The sequence below is a fragment of the Macaca mulatta genome, chromosome 12, assembly GCF_049350105.2.
Source record: "Macaca mulatta isolate MMU2019108-1 chromosome 12, T2T-MMU8v2.0, whole genome shotgun sequence".
NCBI classification, from domain to species: Eukaryota; Metazoa; Chordata; class Mammalia; order Primates; family Cercopithecidae; genus Macaca; species Macaca mulatta.
In genome coordinates this window covers 110,413,388-110,428,325 of record NC_133417.1, presented here as the reverse complement: position 1 = coordinate 110,428,325, position 14,938 = coordinate 110,413,388, and the positions used below count along the sequence as shown (strand labels likewise).

The 14,938-nt window shown below is 37.8% G+C and overlaps 1 protein-coding gene across 5 annotated transcripts in view; it reads right to left on the bottom strand.

Moving 5' to 3' along the window:
- Window positions 1–14,938, bottom strand: part of PARD3B (par-3 family cell polarity regulator beta) — a 1,090,519-nt gene that overhangs the window by 446,626 nt on the left and 628,955 nt on the right. For all 5 annotated transcript variants that reach the window (XR_013402125.1, XM_015110772.3, XM_015110773.3 and 2 more), the window contains 2 exons: window positions 7,076–7,246; window positions 2,870–3,002 (listed from right to left, as the gene is read on the bottom strand). Coding sequence is in view for 4 of the 5 variants with exons in the window: in XM_015110772.3 (XP_014966258.3) it covers window positions 2,870–3,002; window positions 7,076–7,246 (304 nt within the window). In the remaining variant the exon portion in view is untranslated. The remainder of the gene's footprint in view (window positions 1–2,869; window positions 3,003–7,075; window positions 7,247–14,938) is intronic.

Here is a 14,938-nt window from a genome sequence, read left to right as displayed (position 1 = left end):
AAATTTGAAGGCCTAGAACACTACTGTATGCTACTGTAGACATTATAGACACAATGCACTTAGGTTACACTACATTTCTAAAAAATATTTTCTTTCTTCAATAATCTCCATAACTTTGTTACTTTATAATTTTGAATTTAACTTTTTGAATATTGTGTAACAACAGCTTAAAACACAAACACATTGAACAGCTGTAGAAACATATTTTTTCTTTATATCTTTATCCTACAAGCTTTTTCTATTATACTTTTTTTAACCTTTTAAACTTTTTTGGTAAAAACTGAGACACAAACACACATTAGCCTAGGCCTAGATAGGGTCAGGATTATCAATATCACTGTCTTCCACCTTCACATCTTATCCCACTGGAAGGTCTTCAGGGGCAGTAACAGGCACAGAGCTGTCATTTCCTATAACAACGCCTTCTTCTGGATACCTCCTAAAGGAACTGCCTGTGGCTGTTTACAGTTACTTTTTTATAAAAAATAAGTAGAAGTGTACTCTAAAATGATGATAAAAAGTATACTATAGCATTAGGAATTTTTCAGCTCCATTATAATCTTAGGGGACCACCATGATATATGTGGTCTGTTGTAGACCAAAATGTCATTATGTGGCACATAACTGTATTTTACAGATACTAAAAATGAAACAAAAGGTACTTACTGTTCATTTAGATGTCATTGGTGTAACTAGGAATTAAACTCTAGACTTAGATAGACACTGGGCCACATGTTGCTAGAGAATTAAATGCCAATCAAGTTTTATATAAAGTCTAGATATTTTAATACAGATGTCCACATTCATGATCATAAGGTAGAAAGAAGGCTGTTTTATTTTGCAGACAACTTGCCATTCCTTTCCCAGGCTCTTTTGCTATTGCAATTTAAGATTTCAGAAGGCAATCTTGTTCTGTCAAGAAAACTTTTAATTTCTTTTTTCTTTTTTTTTTTTGCGACGTAGTCTCCTTGCTCTGTTGCCCAGGCTGGAGTGCAGTGGCACGATCTTGGCTCACTGCTAACTCCGCCTCCCGGGTTCACACCATTCTCCTGCCTCAGCCTCCTGGGTAGCTGGGACTACAGGTGCCCGCCACTATAATTTTTTTTTAGATGAGAAAAGACAAAATATTGAGTATTTTTTTAATCTGTATGCTAAGTAAAGTCAGCTTCTTCTTTTTTTTTTTTTCCCCCTGAGCAGCTGGGATTACAGGCATGTGCCATCACAACTGGCTAATTTTATACATATATATACACATACACACACACACACCTTTTTTTTTTTTTTTTTAAGTAGAGACAGAGTTTTGCCACGTTGGCCTTGAACTCCCGACCTTAGGTGATCTGCCCGCCTCGGCCTCCGAAAGTGCTGGGATTACAGGCATGAGCCACCATGCCCGGTCTAAAGTCAGCTTCTAATGGGCATTCTCAGTAGGTGAAAGGACACCAATAGTTTCAAGAGACCAATAACCAATGTAAGTCAGACACATGCTGTGGTTTGGAAGACAAACTGAAGACAGGGAGACAAGGATTGAATCCAGACACTGCATGCATCAAACATGCATTCTTGAGTAAATTATTCACTCTCTCTGACTTTCTAGATCTTTATTTGTAAAATGAAGATAATATTACCACTTTGAGTCTGCAAGCAAACTGCTCAACACAGTATCTAACAGACAGCAAACACTTAATAAATGGTAGCAGCTGTTGCTACTACTCTTGCTAAAATGCAGGAATTCCAAGGAATAAACAACATCCCATTCTAATGAGACAATTTAATTCTAGAGCCACCTCAGATTTATAAGTATGTTATGATGGAGTAATTTCACAGCTTGGAACTTGTTTCCACATAGTTAAATTATGATAACATCTTAAGTGTTCAAAATATAGGAATTGATTACATAATATATGGTACTTACCATCAAAAGACACTATGCAACTACTGAATATGATATTGTAGAAGAAGATTCAATGACTAAAAGGCATATAATGTGCTAATTTTAAAAAACAATTTCCTAAACATTACATACATTTCATTATTTCATTTTTTGTATAAATATTTTTCATTAAAGAGTCCTGAAAGAGATGCATAAAATGTTATTGATTAGGATCTTTGATAGATAGAAGTACGAGTAAAATTAAACTTTCTTTTTATTTGTTTTCTCTAAATTTTCTGCAATGAATATGTATTGCTTTTGTAATAAAAAATTCATGTTGTTAAAGAAAAGAGATACAGGGAGATGAAACAATTTTCTTGGTGACCTGAAGTGTATTTTTTAAAAAACCAAGAGGAAAACCCAGATTTTTTACATCTGGAGTTGGCTAGTAATGTGATCCACATCAGGTAATAAGAGAAGACAGTGTAGCAAGACAATAACAAGAACATTCCAACCATCACAAGATGGTTTCAGGTTAGGATATTTACCCATTTACCACGCTCATATTAGAATCGAGTATATTCTGTGAATCACGCTATGACCATTTTATGGATTATAAATCCATACATTTTAAAATGTTGGTAGTTATTTACACTTGGTAACTTCCAATATTAGAAGAGCTTAAAAAATAACAGTTTGCCATCTTTGATTCTCCAGTGATCATTTGTTTTATATATAACCCTCCATGTTTGGGGCAGCAAGCACAGAAAGTGTCACTTAAACTAGAGACATTGCCAGGAATCTGATTCACAAGTTCTGAGTCAGCTCTCGCCCCAATCTCTCAGTGTTTGTGACTCTGATTAACAAAGTCTGCACTTAGTCTAATTAATTCCCCTTTACTTTTTTTTTTTTTTTTTTTTTTTTTTTTTTAGATAAAAAGGCATTTTTGTGTTTTCTCACTCCATTTGCAGTGGATAAAAATGGATAGACTCTTACCTTTCTGTTTGTCTTGTGGACTGTAAGTGCCAAGTGGATGCAGGGTACTGTTATCATTTCGCCTAGAGGTGGTTACAGCATTTTGACAGTTCTCAAAGCATGGCTTGGAAAATGCCCCGCACTCTGCAGGATCCTAAGAGATAAAAGTAAAAATTATATTTGCATTTTTAATATGTTCAAACTTGGTCAGTTGAAGCAAAGTGAAAGAATGATCGCTGTATGAATAGTCTTTCAAGAGTCTATTACACTTAAGTCCTCAACTCTGGAAACTCAAAATGGCCCTATCAGTGAAAACATCTTTGAGTATAAAATAAAAAGTACTGACAATGTGGTGCTAAGGATTAGGAGTGCTGATAGCCAAAACAAAAGAGGATTAACTTTATTATTCTCTTTTACCACTTACAACTGGCTTCTTTCAAATTTTCTTCCATCTGGGAGTACAGCTTGTGGCAGTGTCAACACAAGAATACAGTTCATGCCAAGGGTGTTTCTCTGCCAACCAGCTGGTTCCTCTCTCTCTCTGCGCCTAAGTGCATATGCTCTAGGACAAGTCAGAACTCAAGCAGGTTCACCTCTGAAATGCCACCAGTGTGTCTCCATGCAGATACTAGGTCTTTGGCCTGGAGCTAAATCAAACTGCTGTGACAATGCCAGACAGCAGTTCTCCTGAGGGTTTTCCCCCCTATATTTCCCCTTCCTATTTTGATTTTTACAGTCTGTAAACACATTCACAGTTTTCTGAAAACTGCTGTGTCTAGAATAACACCCCATGATCCATCTTCCACAGGTGCAGAAGAGGGAATTATTGGAGGAAGTTGATTATAGAGAACTCTTTACTATTTTTTTCAAAAAGGTTGCAGCAAAGAGAATTGGGGTTTGCTCTTCTTCATATTATTTGTCTCAACAACAGATTTTAAGGAGGTAAATGATTTGGAAGCCATCTCATGACTGTTCCCTTGACCACTGGTGAGAAGAATGTACCACAAACAGCAGCACCCATCGATTCCCAAAGCTCTTCTGAGAATAGCATTTGCCTAAAACAATGCACTGGATTTATATTTTCCTCTTTGGTTATAAAAATTCAGTGTCTAGCTAGTCAAACAAATACCTAAAACATTCCATTTTTGCATTCTTAAAAATTAAAATGTTTTCAGCCGCTGAAGGTCCTTTAGCTTTTTGTCAAGGCTTGTAACACTTTTCCCACACCCAGTGTATTACCCTTTCTTCTGAACTGCTAGTCAAACTGAGCCTGGTATAGGAGGCAAGCTAGTCCTAAATTAAAGCTGTAGCTGTAGCAGGAAAGAGAGCTAGGGCTTGCTTTGCACAGCCTTGTGCTTTGATTTAACAGTAACAACAAGAACAAAAAATTTTTTTCTGCTTCCCCAGCTCTTTGATAAATGACACAATCAATATCCCAACAACTGATCAGTAACCAGCCTAATTAAAGTATTCAGCCTGTAAAATAGAGCCGTCGCAGGGCCCTCCATTAGTGTCCCAGCCAATAAAAAATATAATGGATTTTTAAACATATTCTGCTTTTGCCACGATGAGCTGGCAGCAGGGAAGGAAATGTTTTGGGGAAAGGAAAAACAAAATCAGGTCATAACCCATTTTTTAATACCAAGTCTCTAGGCTCAAATAGAATTACAATTGAACCTCAAGCTCATCCTTTGAAAAATATGTTTCTGTTTAAAATGATTCTGATTCAATCAGGGGCTCATTATGTATTCTTCACAAGGTCCTCATCAAAACTGTTTACATATCTTGTACATCTGGGTAATGTGGGAAAAACCCCAACAACTATATATTTTGACTTTTCTTAAGTAGCTTCTTCAGATTTTGAAATATCAATATAATGTTCAAGCAACCATTTTGGTATTCCTGGCAAATCTAACTAATTGATTTGCCTGAATGTATCAACAGTGCTGAAACCTTTTTTTAGGTTATGGATGCTTTTTATTGTACTGGAGGGCAAGTGCTGTTCCACCAGAGAATACAGCAAAAACACGAGCACACAAAATATGCTCTGACACAGTGAAACACAGATTTGAAGATCAAATAGTTGCAATTTTTTTTCAATTTAATAAAGATAAACTGTACATTAGTCTTCTGTCTTTATAAGAAATAATGGTCTTTAATCTTCATGGGTACTGCAGAAACACTCAGTAGCTGAGAGTCAAATGCCTGCTCATTCCCCATAGAAAGCATGTAAATATTAGGGGAACTAAAAATGGATCTTGTTTAAATGTCCTCATAGAAATTGCTTTTTGACCCAGTTCTTATTCTTGATCAATTCCCTGGTGATCTATACTAACATGACACTTTCGATGGCAGGCAACAAATGAGAGTTTCATACTTTCTTCTGATGGAATAATGCCAATCCACCCCAGAGTGTGAGAATTAAAATGAAAATACCTGCAGTAAAGGGGAATGCAAATAGTACAGTGTGCCAACTCAATGGGTCAAAATATATAATGCCTATCTGCTGCCACCTACTAACTCTTTTAGAACCACAGTTATTTCTTTTTTAACTTTTGCTATCTGCACAGGTATGTTATGCTATAGCAGTTTCTTCCAGACTCTTCTATTAGTTGAAGTATCTTTGTTTAAAAAGTCTTAATTGAGATCTGATATGCAGATGCACAGAAGGGATGACTCAGTCATTCGCAGTTCATCCTTTCAACTCTCTCCAATAAATGGGTTCCGTGGAGTCCTGGGGCTCTAGAGTAAGAACCATCCTAAACCAGATGGGGCCAATTCTCTCAGGGCAGGAAGTAGCAGATAAGGGTGTTATAACTAGGTACATAAATAAAGCCCATTAAATATTTATGGAACACTGTCACTTAAGCAGACACAAATGTTGAAAATAAGTTTATTATATTTAGTCTCCAGTAATTGGCCGATTTAAATGTATTTAACATCTATAAGCTTATATAAAGGAGAGTATAAAAGGTACAGCTACTCCTTTCCAGTAGCTGATAATAGAACAAAGTAAGATAGAGCTTGTAACTTTAGCACTCAAGTTTACTCTCTGAGATGAAGTAGGTCTCAGATGTGACATTTTCATTCACTCAATATTTATTAAGCATCTACTACATGTGGGAAGCAAGGACACATTAAGGGATAAAACAGACAACAATATCTGTCATCTATGAATACCGAGCACTCAATTATGTATGTACTTACACAGCCAGGAAATGGCAAATCTAGGATTGTAACCCAAGCAATTCGAAACTCCAGAGCTGAAGCTTTTAACTACAATGAGCCCACTACCATTAACTCCTGATTAACTTGATAAAGCTTTCGTTTTTCAATTTTTAAGCTGAACTCTTTATTAACACTAGTATTTTATATTAGTTTTTTTAATAGTTTTTTTAAAATTTTGTATATTATTGTATTACACAAACACAATTTGGCCTTAGAGAATATCCTGATATGAGAAAATGTGTGATTTGCTGATGTTTTTCTTAACTTTTAGTACTATTAACTTTTTCTTCTTTCCTTTTTCTAAAATTATTTTATGAGCATTTAATAATTATTCTTCATATAAGAGAAAATAATGCTTTAGATATTTTTATGTTTTTATGTATAATGTTAGGAATATTATTATTAAAGCTATCATACACTTAGACTCCATGTATAAGTGAAAATATTCTTGATATTTTAAAAACCTTATAAAAAATAATAAACGATTTCAAAAAACAAGACTCCCATTTATTTAATCACATGAGCAAGCAGCTTGTTTAATAAATCAAATGTTAAATTAGTTAAGTCTCAGGTCTGTATTATTTATATGCAGATTATGGAAGAGAATACAGAGAGCTGATTGCATTATAATGATCTCCACATTAAACATTGTACACATGTGATTAGACACATTCTAAAGTATGGACACTGCTAGCATATCAACCAAAAAAGTATATAAAGATGTTTATGAACAAGTTCAGAGTTCTTGGAATTTCTGGGGGAAAAAACTAGAAATCATAGACCTGTTACATCTCATAAATGACTTACTTTATATGCACATTTTTACACCTTTCTATTATACCTAAAATATACAACCACCTACTCCCCACATAAATCCATCAAAGCTCTTCTGGGGCATATTTTCTCTATACGAATCTAGCTGCCATACTAGGAATGGAAGTCTGCATATTCTGGTGGCAATTTGGGCAACTTGCTGAAGAGAATCAAGATTTGCATCACCTCCATTGGTCTCTCTGGCCTCCTCAAAATCACCAACTGGATCATCCCTCGGATGTTTCCCTCCATGGACATTGACCGCCTAAGTGTTTCCATAGCTTCGTGGTTGGATTTTCCCAGAAGAGATTCTCCATTAACTGCAATCAGCTGGTCATTCATTCGCAGACGACCATCCTAAGGCAGAAGAAAGAAAAACAGAATTCAACAGAGAAAAGTATGGTGATGACATGTTGCGTTTTGGGGAGAAGTTCAAGTTTAAAAACGAAAAAACAACAACAAAAAAAACCCCAGCTGTTAGTAGTGATTTATTTTTCATGGCAGAAAAAGGCTCTGGAGCTTATCAAATAGTCAAAAATACCAGCGATAATGAATTGTGTGAAAGTATTTTTTAGAAATCTTAGAGTCCTGAGCTGCAATAATTTAGACATTTGTATAATGCTTCTTACCTAAATCTTTGGCAAGCATGCTCATCTGACCTGATTCTGCCATTTGCTCTGGCAGAGACCGTGTTGTTGACTCAAGGGAAGGGGGTTTGGAAACCAAAGGAGGTAGTCACAACGAAAGGAGAATTTGCCTTTTCAGGCACAGACAGGCATCATGCATAAATGCTGTGTGCTTGACAGTAGTAATGTGTCTCCTGATATCATTGCCAGCTCTATTGAACAGTACTAAAAAGAACAACCACGTAATTTTATCTAACATAACCACAAAGTTGCTCATCTGCCAAAGAACACAGAGGTGTGTAGAAAAGGACCAATTTGCCCTGATATCTTCTGGTGGAAAAGTTTAACAAAAAGAATTGTCAAGGTTTTCTCGAAGAGGCTCTGATGAATGAATACTTTCAACCAGCATCTTCAGGAAGAAATACCACTTACTACAAAGTAAAGAACCTCGGCATATGAATAGGCAGCCCAGACTGTGGTCTCATTCACTTTTGAGTGAATGAGGCACTGACCATCTCCAGCCAGAAGTCCCTCATAAGCAGAGGTCTAGATTAGTGGCTGACACACTGGGATGCCTGCTCTGCCTAGAAAAGAACTTGAAGGGATCACAGTGCATTTCCCCAAAGGCAGCCCAGGAGCAAAGACACATGAAATGCTGACAGTCAGACTCGGGGGACATGCTCTCTACCCATTCTACACTCAGGTAGAAAGTTCCTGCTATGAGGCACAGCTGTGATTAGGAATGTTATGCTGCTGCTGCTAATAAAGTTAACAGAAATAACCGTAGGTGTGTATAACAGTTCACCCTCACAGAGAATTCTTCCATAAATTACCCTAGTGATTCTCACAGAACCTGAGAATTTAAGATTTTCAGAAACATTTTACAGAAAAGGAAACTGAGGCACAAAACGTAACTTGTTCCAGGCCACGAAAGCGAGTCAAAGGTTTCCATGAATCTTGACTCTTTAGTTCTTCCATGACAATTCCCTTTGTTTCTTATCTCTAGACTACAACTGTGCAACGCTAAATTAGGGAAAGGAAAATACTACAGAGTTCTTGTGGTGAGAAGTATCTGGGATTTGTGGTCAAATTAACAGAATGAAATGTAAAAGAAAAAATCTTCCTAAGAAAGGAGATAGCCAGACACACACACTGAACAATAGAAACCAACCAGACAGCTTTGGGAGGGAAACCGCGCGGACAGGCCGTTAAATTTGGACTAATGCAGTAGCAGATGGCCCAAGGAAGTCCCTCCGCTGACAGTGGAGAAAAGGGAGGGCGGGGTGAGAGCTGCTGTTCCCCAGAGCCAATGCCCTCGTGAAGACACACCGCCCATGCCGCCTGCTGGAGAGGGTGTTAGCCACGTGGGATTGCAGGGGCCGCTCACAGGAGGGCACACCCACTTGGGGAAGAAATGGAGATGGCAGGGTAATGGGATCAATAGACAAGGGCATCAAGTCAGAGATGTAAACCGTTTAAGTGGACTGCCTCCTCAGAGCTTAATGTCCCCTGCCTTCCTCTTGTTTTCCCATTTCACTTAACCTTTACCCTAATTTGAAGCGAGTCTGGAAATGAGATTTACAGGAAAGGCCAAACAAGAAAGAAATCTCTTCACTTCTATTATCCAATTTTGAGTGAGGCACAAAAAAGCATAAGGCTACATGAAATGGGATATGACAGGCCAGGTGCGGTGGCTCACACCTGTAATCCCAGCACTCTGGGAGGCCGAGGTGGGTGGATCCCCTGAGGTCAGGAGTTCGAGATCAGCCTGACCAACATGGAGAAACCCTGTCTCTACTTAAAATACAGAGTTAGCCGGGCGTGGTGGTACATGCCTATAATCCCAGCTACTCGGGATGCTGAAGCAGGAGAATCCCTTGAACCGGGGAGGCCGAGGTTGTGGTGAGCCAAGATTAGGCCACTGCACTCCAACCTGGGCAACCAAAGCGAAACTCTGTCTCAAAAAAAAGGCGGGGGGCGGGATGCGACAAAAACACCCCGAATGGTTTCGGTATGTGAAGTGAAATACAACTGGAAAAATTATTCTGCTCTATTGTCATATAAGAAAGGAGCACTACTGGACTGAATCTTGTTACTAAAAATCATTTTCGGATGAATGGAGACTGGTGTGTGGTTTTTAAAGAGGAGGAGGAAGCAGAAGAGTTGAATCCAGTTCCTGGTCCTAGTCCTGTTAACAGGAAATGAGGTTAACAGGAAATGTTCAGATTTTGCAGTGCTTTGTCTTGGCAGGACACCTCATCTGCTTCGACAGGAAGAAACAAGATAAAGATGGAAGCTTTATGGCCACCTCTAGAAATGGAGGGAAGGAAATATGAGTGAGATCCCACCTGGTAATCTGTTGTGAACCTTTTCTGTGAAGTATGAGGCAAGGTCAGAGTGAAGAGGTAGACAACAGACAAGAAGATAGGAGAACATTTTTTTGGTAAAATACATCAATAGTTATTAAGCACAATTTTTTTTTTTTTTTTCAGTTACATTCTAAATCTCAAGCATGCAGAATGACACTGAAATAGGGCATGTTTCCTATAACCAAGTCCCAAACAAAAAGACAGTTCGGGTCACCTCAGAGCAGCTGACATTTTTTTTTCAAAGACATTCACATTCATCACAAGCATCACCAGAGAGTTGTGGGTGCAATAAAAATCCACACACTCTCATTGTCAGGCTTGGCTGGTCTGTTGTTATTGGTGTGTGTTTTTTCTTTATAAGATAAATGATGTGTAATTTCATTAATGGTGATGCCAGTAAGCACCATGTTGTCCTAACATTTAGAATATAATCACAGAATTTAGAGCTGGAAGGGTCCTTAGAGGTCATCTCGTCCAACCTCTTCCATTTACAGATGAATAATGTGATGCCCAGAGAGGATGAGAAACCATTTATCGAACACCTATTAGGATAAGGCACTTCCACAGATATTAGACTTGTTCAGCTAGTTAAGGTCAGAGTTGGAACAGAATAGCCCAAGTTCTGAATTCCACAGCGTCCCTATTCACCAAACCATTCCATATTCTACATAGATGACGATGACTAGTCCCTAAAGGGGTAATGCTTCAAGAAAAAAAGACTTTCAGAACCAGAGAGGACAATATGCCACCAGATGTCTCCTAGAAGGGAAGACAATATAAAATCCAGACACACAACAGAAGACATGGAGACAGGAAACGGTGCAGGGGCATGGCAGGGCAACCCAGAGGAGAGAAAAAAAAAGCCTGTCTACCTACTTAGCTAGACATCCATACATGCATGTCTATGTCTAGTCTTGACCTAAAATGAAGTTGATTCAATGAGGAACTCATTATTCAAAAACTCATCAAATCTCCCTCAAAATTGTGTATGTCCCATTTGCTTTGGAATAATTTTGACAAAGAAAATTAGCTTTTTATGGTTTTTAAAATTAATTTTATATTCTAGTAAATATTTAGGCATGAGAATATTAACTTTCAATTGACTTTACATAAATGAATTCAAATATTCAAGGATGTTACTTGGTAATTCTAGGATATTCATTTCATCTGGGTCATGCTCACAATATTCTCTCTCTGTCTCTCTCTCTCACACACACACTCCTCTCTCTCTCTGTCTCTCTCACCCCTTTTTCTTCCTATATTACTCCCATCAGACTCCTAAGCAAAAAGACTTCAATTATGTTCCCCGCTTCTGGCATCCCCCCATAACCAACTCCATCCTCAAGCTAGAAAGGAGTAAAGGAAATTCCCAAAGGGAAGGAAAACATATTAAAAAGAATCAGGAGAACAGAGTAAAGACAAAATGGAACTTCTTCAGTGCAGTTCAGAATGAAAAAACCTGGTACGAGGTTAGGTCTTCTCCAGGTCCTGGCATGGTTTCAATCTCATCAGCTTTAGCTGGTCCTATCACAGTAGGATGCACCGAGGACCAGGAGACAAGACCTTCGAGTACGACATCTCCCTTTTACTGAACACCTAATGTAGGCTAGTCCTTGTGCACATCGTTTGCATGTATTTGCCCATTCATTTCTTACAGCAACCCTGTGATATAAATGCTACTCTCTGCTATTTAGAGATGTAAAGATGAAGGCCCAGAGAAATAAAGTGACTTGTCAAAGGGTATGGTCATAGCCAGGTCTCCTCATCTCTAAGGTTAATGACATGAATCCTTTATGACACGTTGCTTCTAAATTCAGACTTCTAGAGATTATTAAAGGCACTATATTAATGACAAAGAATCTTTACTCTGTGCATCATGCTAAATCCTTTACATATAGTAGACAATTTACTCCTTACAGAAACCCTGTATATTTGAGATTGCTGCCCCCATTTTATAAAAGAAGAAATTGCAGTCAGAGAGTTTAAATGAATTGTTACAAGTAATGTTTCTAAAAGCAGATGTGAACTAGGTCTGGGTCACTCTGCAGCCCAAGTTTTCAAACAATCTGCTAGTGATTCTTAGTCTTTACGGGCTCTTAGACTCCTTGGAGAATCTAATAAAAGCTACAGATCCTCATTTTTTAAAAACAAATATTTACGCCAGGGTCTTTCCACAACTGTGCATTTAAGCCAGATCATTCTTTGGAGTGAGGGGTCGTTACGTATGCTGTAGGCTACTCCATGTGTCCTTTAAAGCATATTTATGATTTCTGGGTGGTCCAATGACCTTGTAGTTCATCCCCTGTGGTATATTCACTGGTGCCTGGGTACTTTCTCTGCCATGATTACTGGCAACGTTGTGTGGCTAATCCACCTGGCTTGGCAAATTTTTTGTTAAACCCTCCCTGCAACTGCCCTGTTACCTCTAAAATTCTAATGAATACAGAGGAAAAGTAAGAAAGCCAAAGCAAAGGAATGAACTAGCCACTGAAGAATATGAGAGAAGCATGAGAAAGTAGGCTGGCTTTCCCAGCGGTAGCTGGCTGGGGCCCAAGGCCAGTCCACATTAGTCCAGGGTGTTGAGAGGATTAATCATGACCAGATGTTGGCTTCTGCCTCCACATGCTTCTAATGGGGCCCTTGGTATGGCCTCCTGGGATATTATCAACACCAAGGTCCCAAACCCCAAAGCTTGACTTCAGGTTGCAGAGCAGATGTTTCCCTGGAATAGGGTGGGACCCCAGGCAAGATGGCACCTGATTGAGGGAGAGAATTATCCTCAACAAATCCTCTCAGGGCCTTCCAATTACTCTATGACAACATCTGTCTACTGTATTTTTTGAAAAAACAAATCAAACCCCCCAAAAAACCCAAAACCCTAAACTAAGAAAAGAACCTTGTATTCCAGATTGAAATCATTTACCTTCATTCAAAAACAACTGCAATGGAAGGGCAAGAATGAATCAACATTTTTAAAGTACAGTTGTTAAAACAAAAAAGTTAGTATATGTTTCACATCATTTCAGCTTATATGAAGAGATCCATTTTTCCCAAATAAGACCTCTATTTTCCAGGGACAACAGACTGTAATCTGGTGTACACACTTTGGTGACTTTGCCCACATTCTTTCTTCTGCCCAAAAAGCCCTTTGCATTCCTGCTCACCTCTTCAAAATCTACTTACCCCTCAACCCAAGCAAACCTCAGCAATTGCCTTCCTTTCATAGTTTTCTCCTCAGACAGAATTAAATGCTCCATCATCCCAACACCCACAATACTTCTCACATTTGCCTATGATAGCTCCTATCATATTAGTGTTGTTTACATATTTATTTAATGTACTGTGTTACTACCTTTCTAGATTATAGAATGGATAATTTTAAGTATGCTGTGTCTAGTCCATTATATACTGTTGCCTAACTCACTCTAAATGTTCCAGAAGTGCTTGCTAAATTAAGTCAGTCAGGTGCTTTGGTCCTGGTGTTAAGTTTCATCTACAAATTGTAACTATGAGAGATTCACAAACCTAAGCTGTCTTGAATATGCCACCTTTAGAATTCTTAAAAAAAAAAAAAAAAATGCTTGATTGCTTTCTGTATACTGGCCCTATCTCTACTTGCTCAGATATTGTAAAATTTAAATTTATGTAATTCTGTTATTGTCTTAAGAACCTCACTCCATTTCTGTGTAGCAAACCAATGAAGTCCCAGCAGAAAATCACTTGTGGGCATATGAAGTTTTTTTTTTTTTTTTAATTGAGACAGAGTCTCTCGCTCTTGTTGCCCAGGCTGGAGTGCAGTGGTGTGATCTCTGCTCATTGCAACCTCTGCCTCCCTGGTTCAAGCAATTCTCCTACCTCAGCCTCTTGAGTAGCTGGGATTACAGGAGCACACCACCACGCCTGGCTAGTTTTTGTATTTTTAGTAGAGACGGGGTTTCACCATGTTGGTCAGGATTATTGCAACAAGCCTGACTATATGAATTAACATATGCATAAACCATTCTGAAATAATGCTTTCAAAATGTATTATAAATCTTTTCATTTTAAAATCATTCTGGAAAAATATGGGGCATTAACAGATATACTGCAACTTATGGCCTTTACTACAGCCATATTGAATCTTATAATTTCTTCTGCAAGAAAGTTTGAGAAGTACTTACTTCAAACCATCAAAATATTCTCTGGTGTACTATATAGCAATAACGTTCTGTACTTGTTTTATACTTTAGTCTTTCCTGTCATTCCTGTTTCCTCTCCATCCTGATTTTCTGCTCTTAATTTACTTTGGTCCAGAAAACCAGATTAAAAAGAAGTTTGTTAAAGCATGTATGTTATATATGAATTAAGAATTATTTGCATGAATGCCTAACCAGGTTAGAATTTTGGAAGCCATTTCAACATACTTATCTTATTGATTTACTTCTTGGTGGTGTTTTTTTTATACACTTACACTTGTTTATACTGAGGTTGCTTAAAACCAATCACTATAAAAATGGGTACAAACCAGAAAGCTAGAACAAAAACATGCATGTATATGTATGCAGAGTTCATACTGTGGTCAGAGTTTTGTTTGAGCATTCTGGTTTGTGTCCATTTTTCTAGTGACTGGTCTTGTGTGTGTGTGTGTGTGTGTGTACACATATATATGGCCTATAGGTACCCATAATGAAGACGAATATAGCTTTTCAGGGGAAAGTTACTATTTTCAGATCCAAAGCATCATTAGCATGCTATATCAACTTTTGTAGATTATAATTTCCTTTTTCATTAGGACTATCAACTCTTAAATTTTTTTCAAGCCCACTGAGACAATCACGGAGTCCAAAATACACATCAAAATGTTGTAGCATTCCAAAATTTTATTCAGTATAGTATATATGTAAATTTATTTCTTGTTTGCATTTCCATTCACAAAATAAAAATGCAAAAGTGACAGAGATCTGCAAGGAAAAGCAATGATAGAGGCTGGAATTATAGGATTTTTTAAAAAAAAGACATGGGGTCTCACTGTGTTGCCCAGGCTAGAGCACAGTGACTATTCACAGGCACAATTA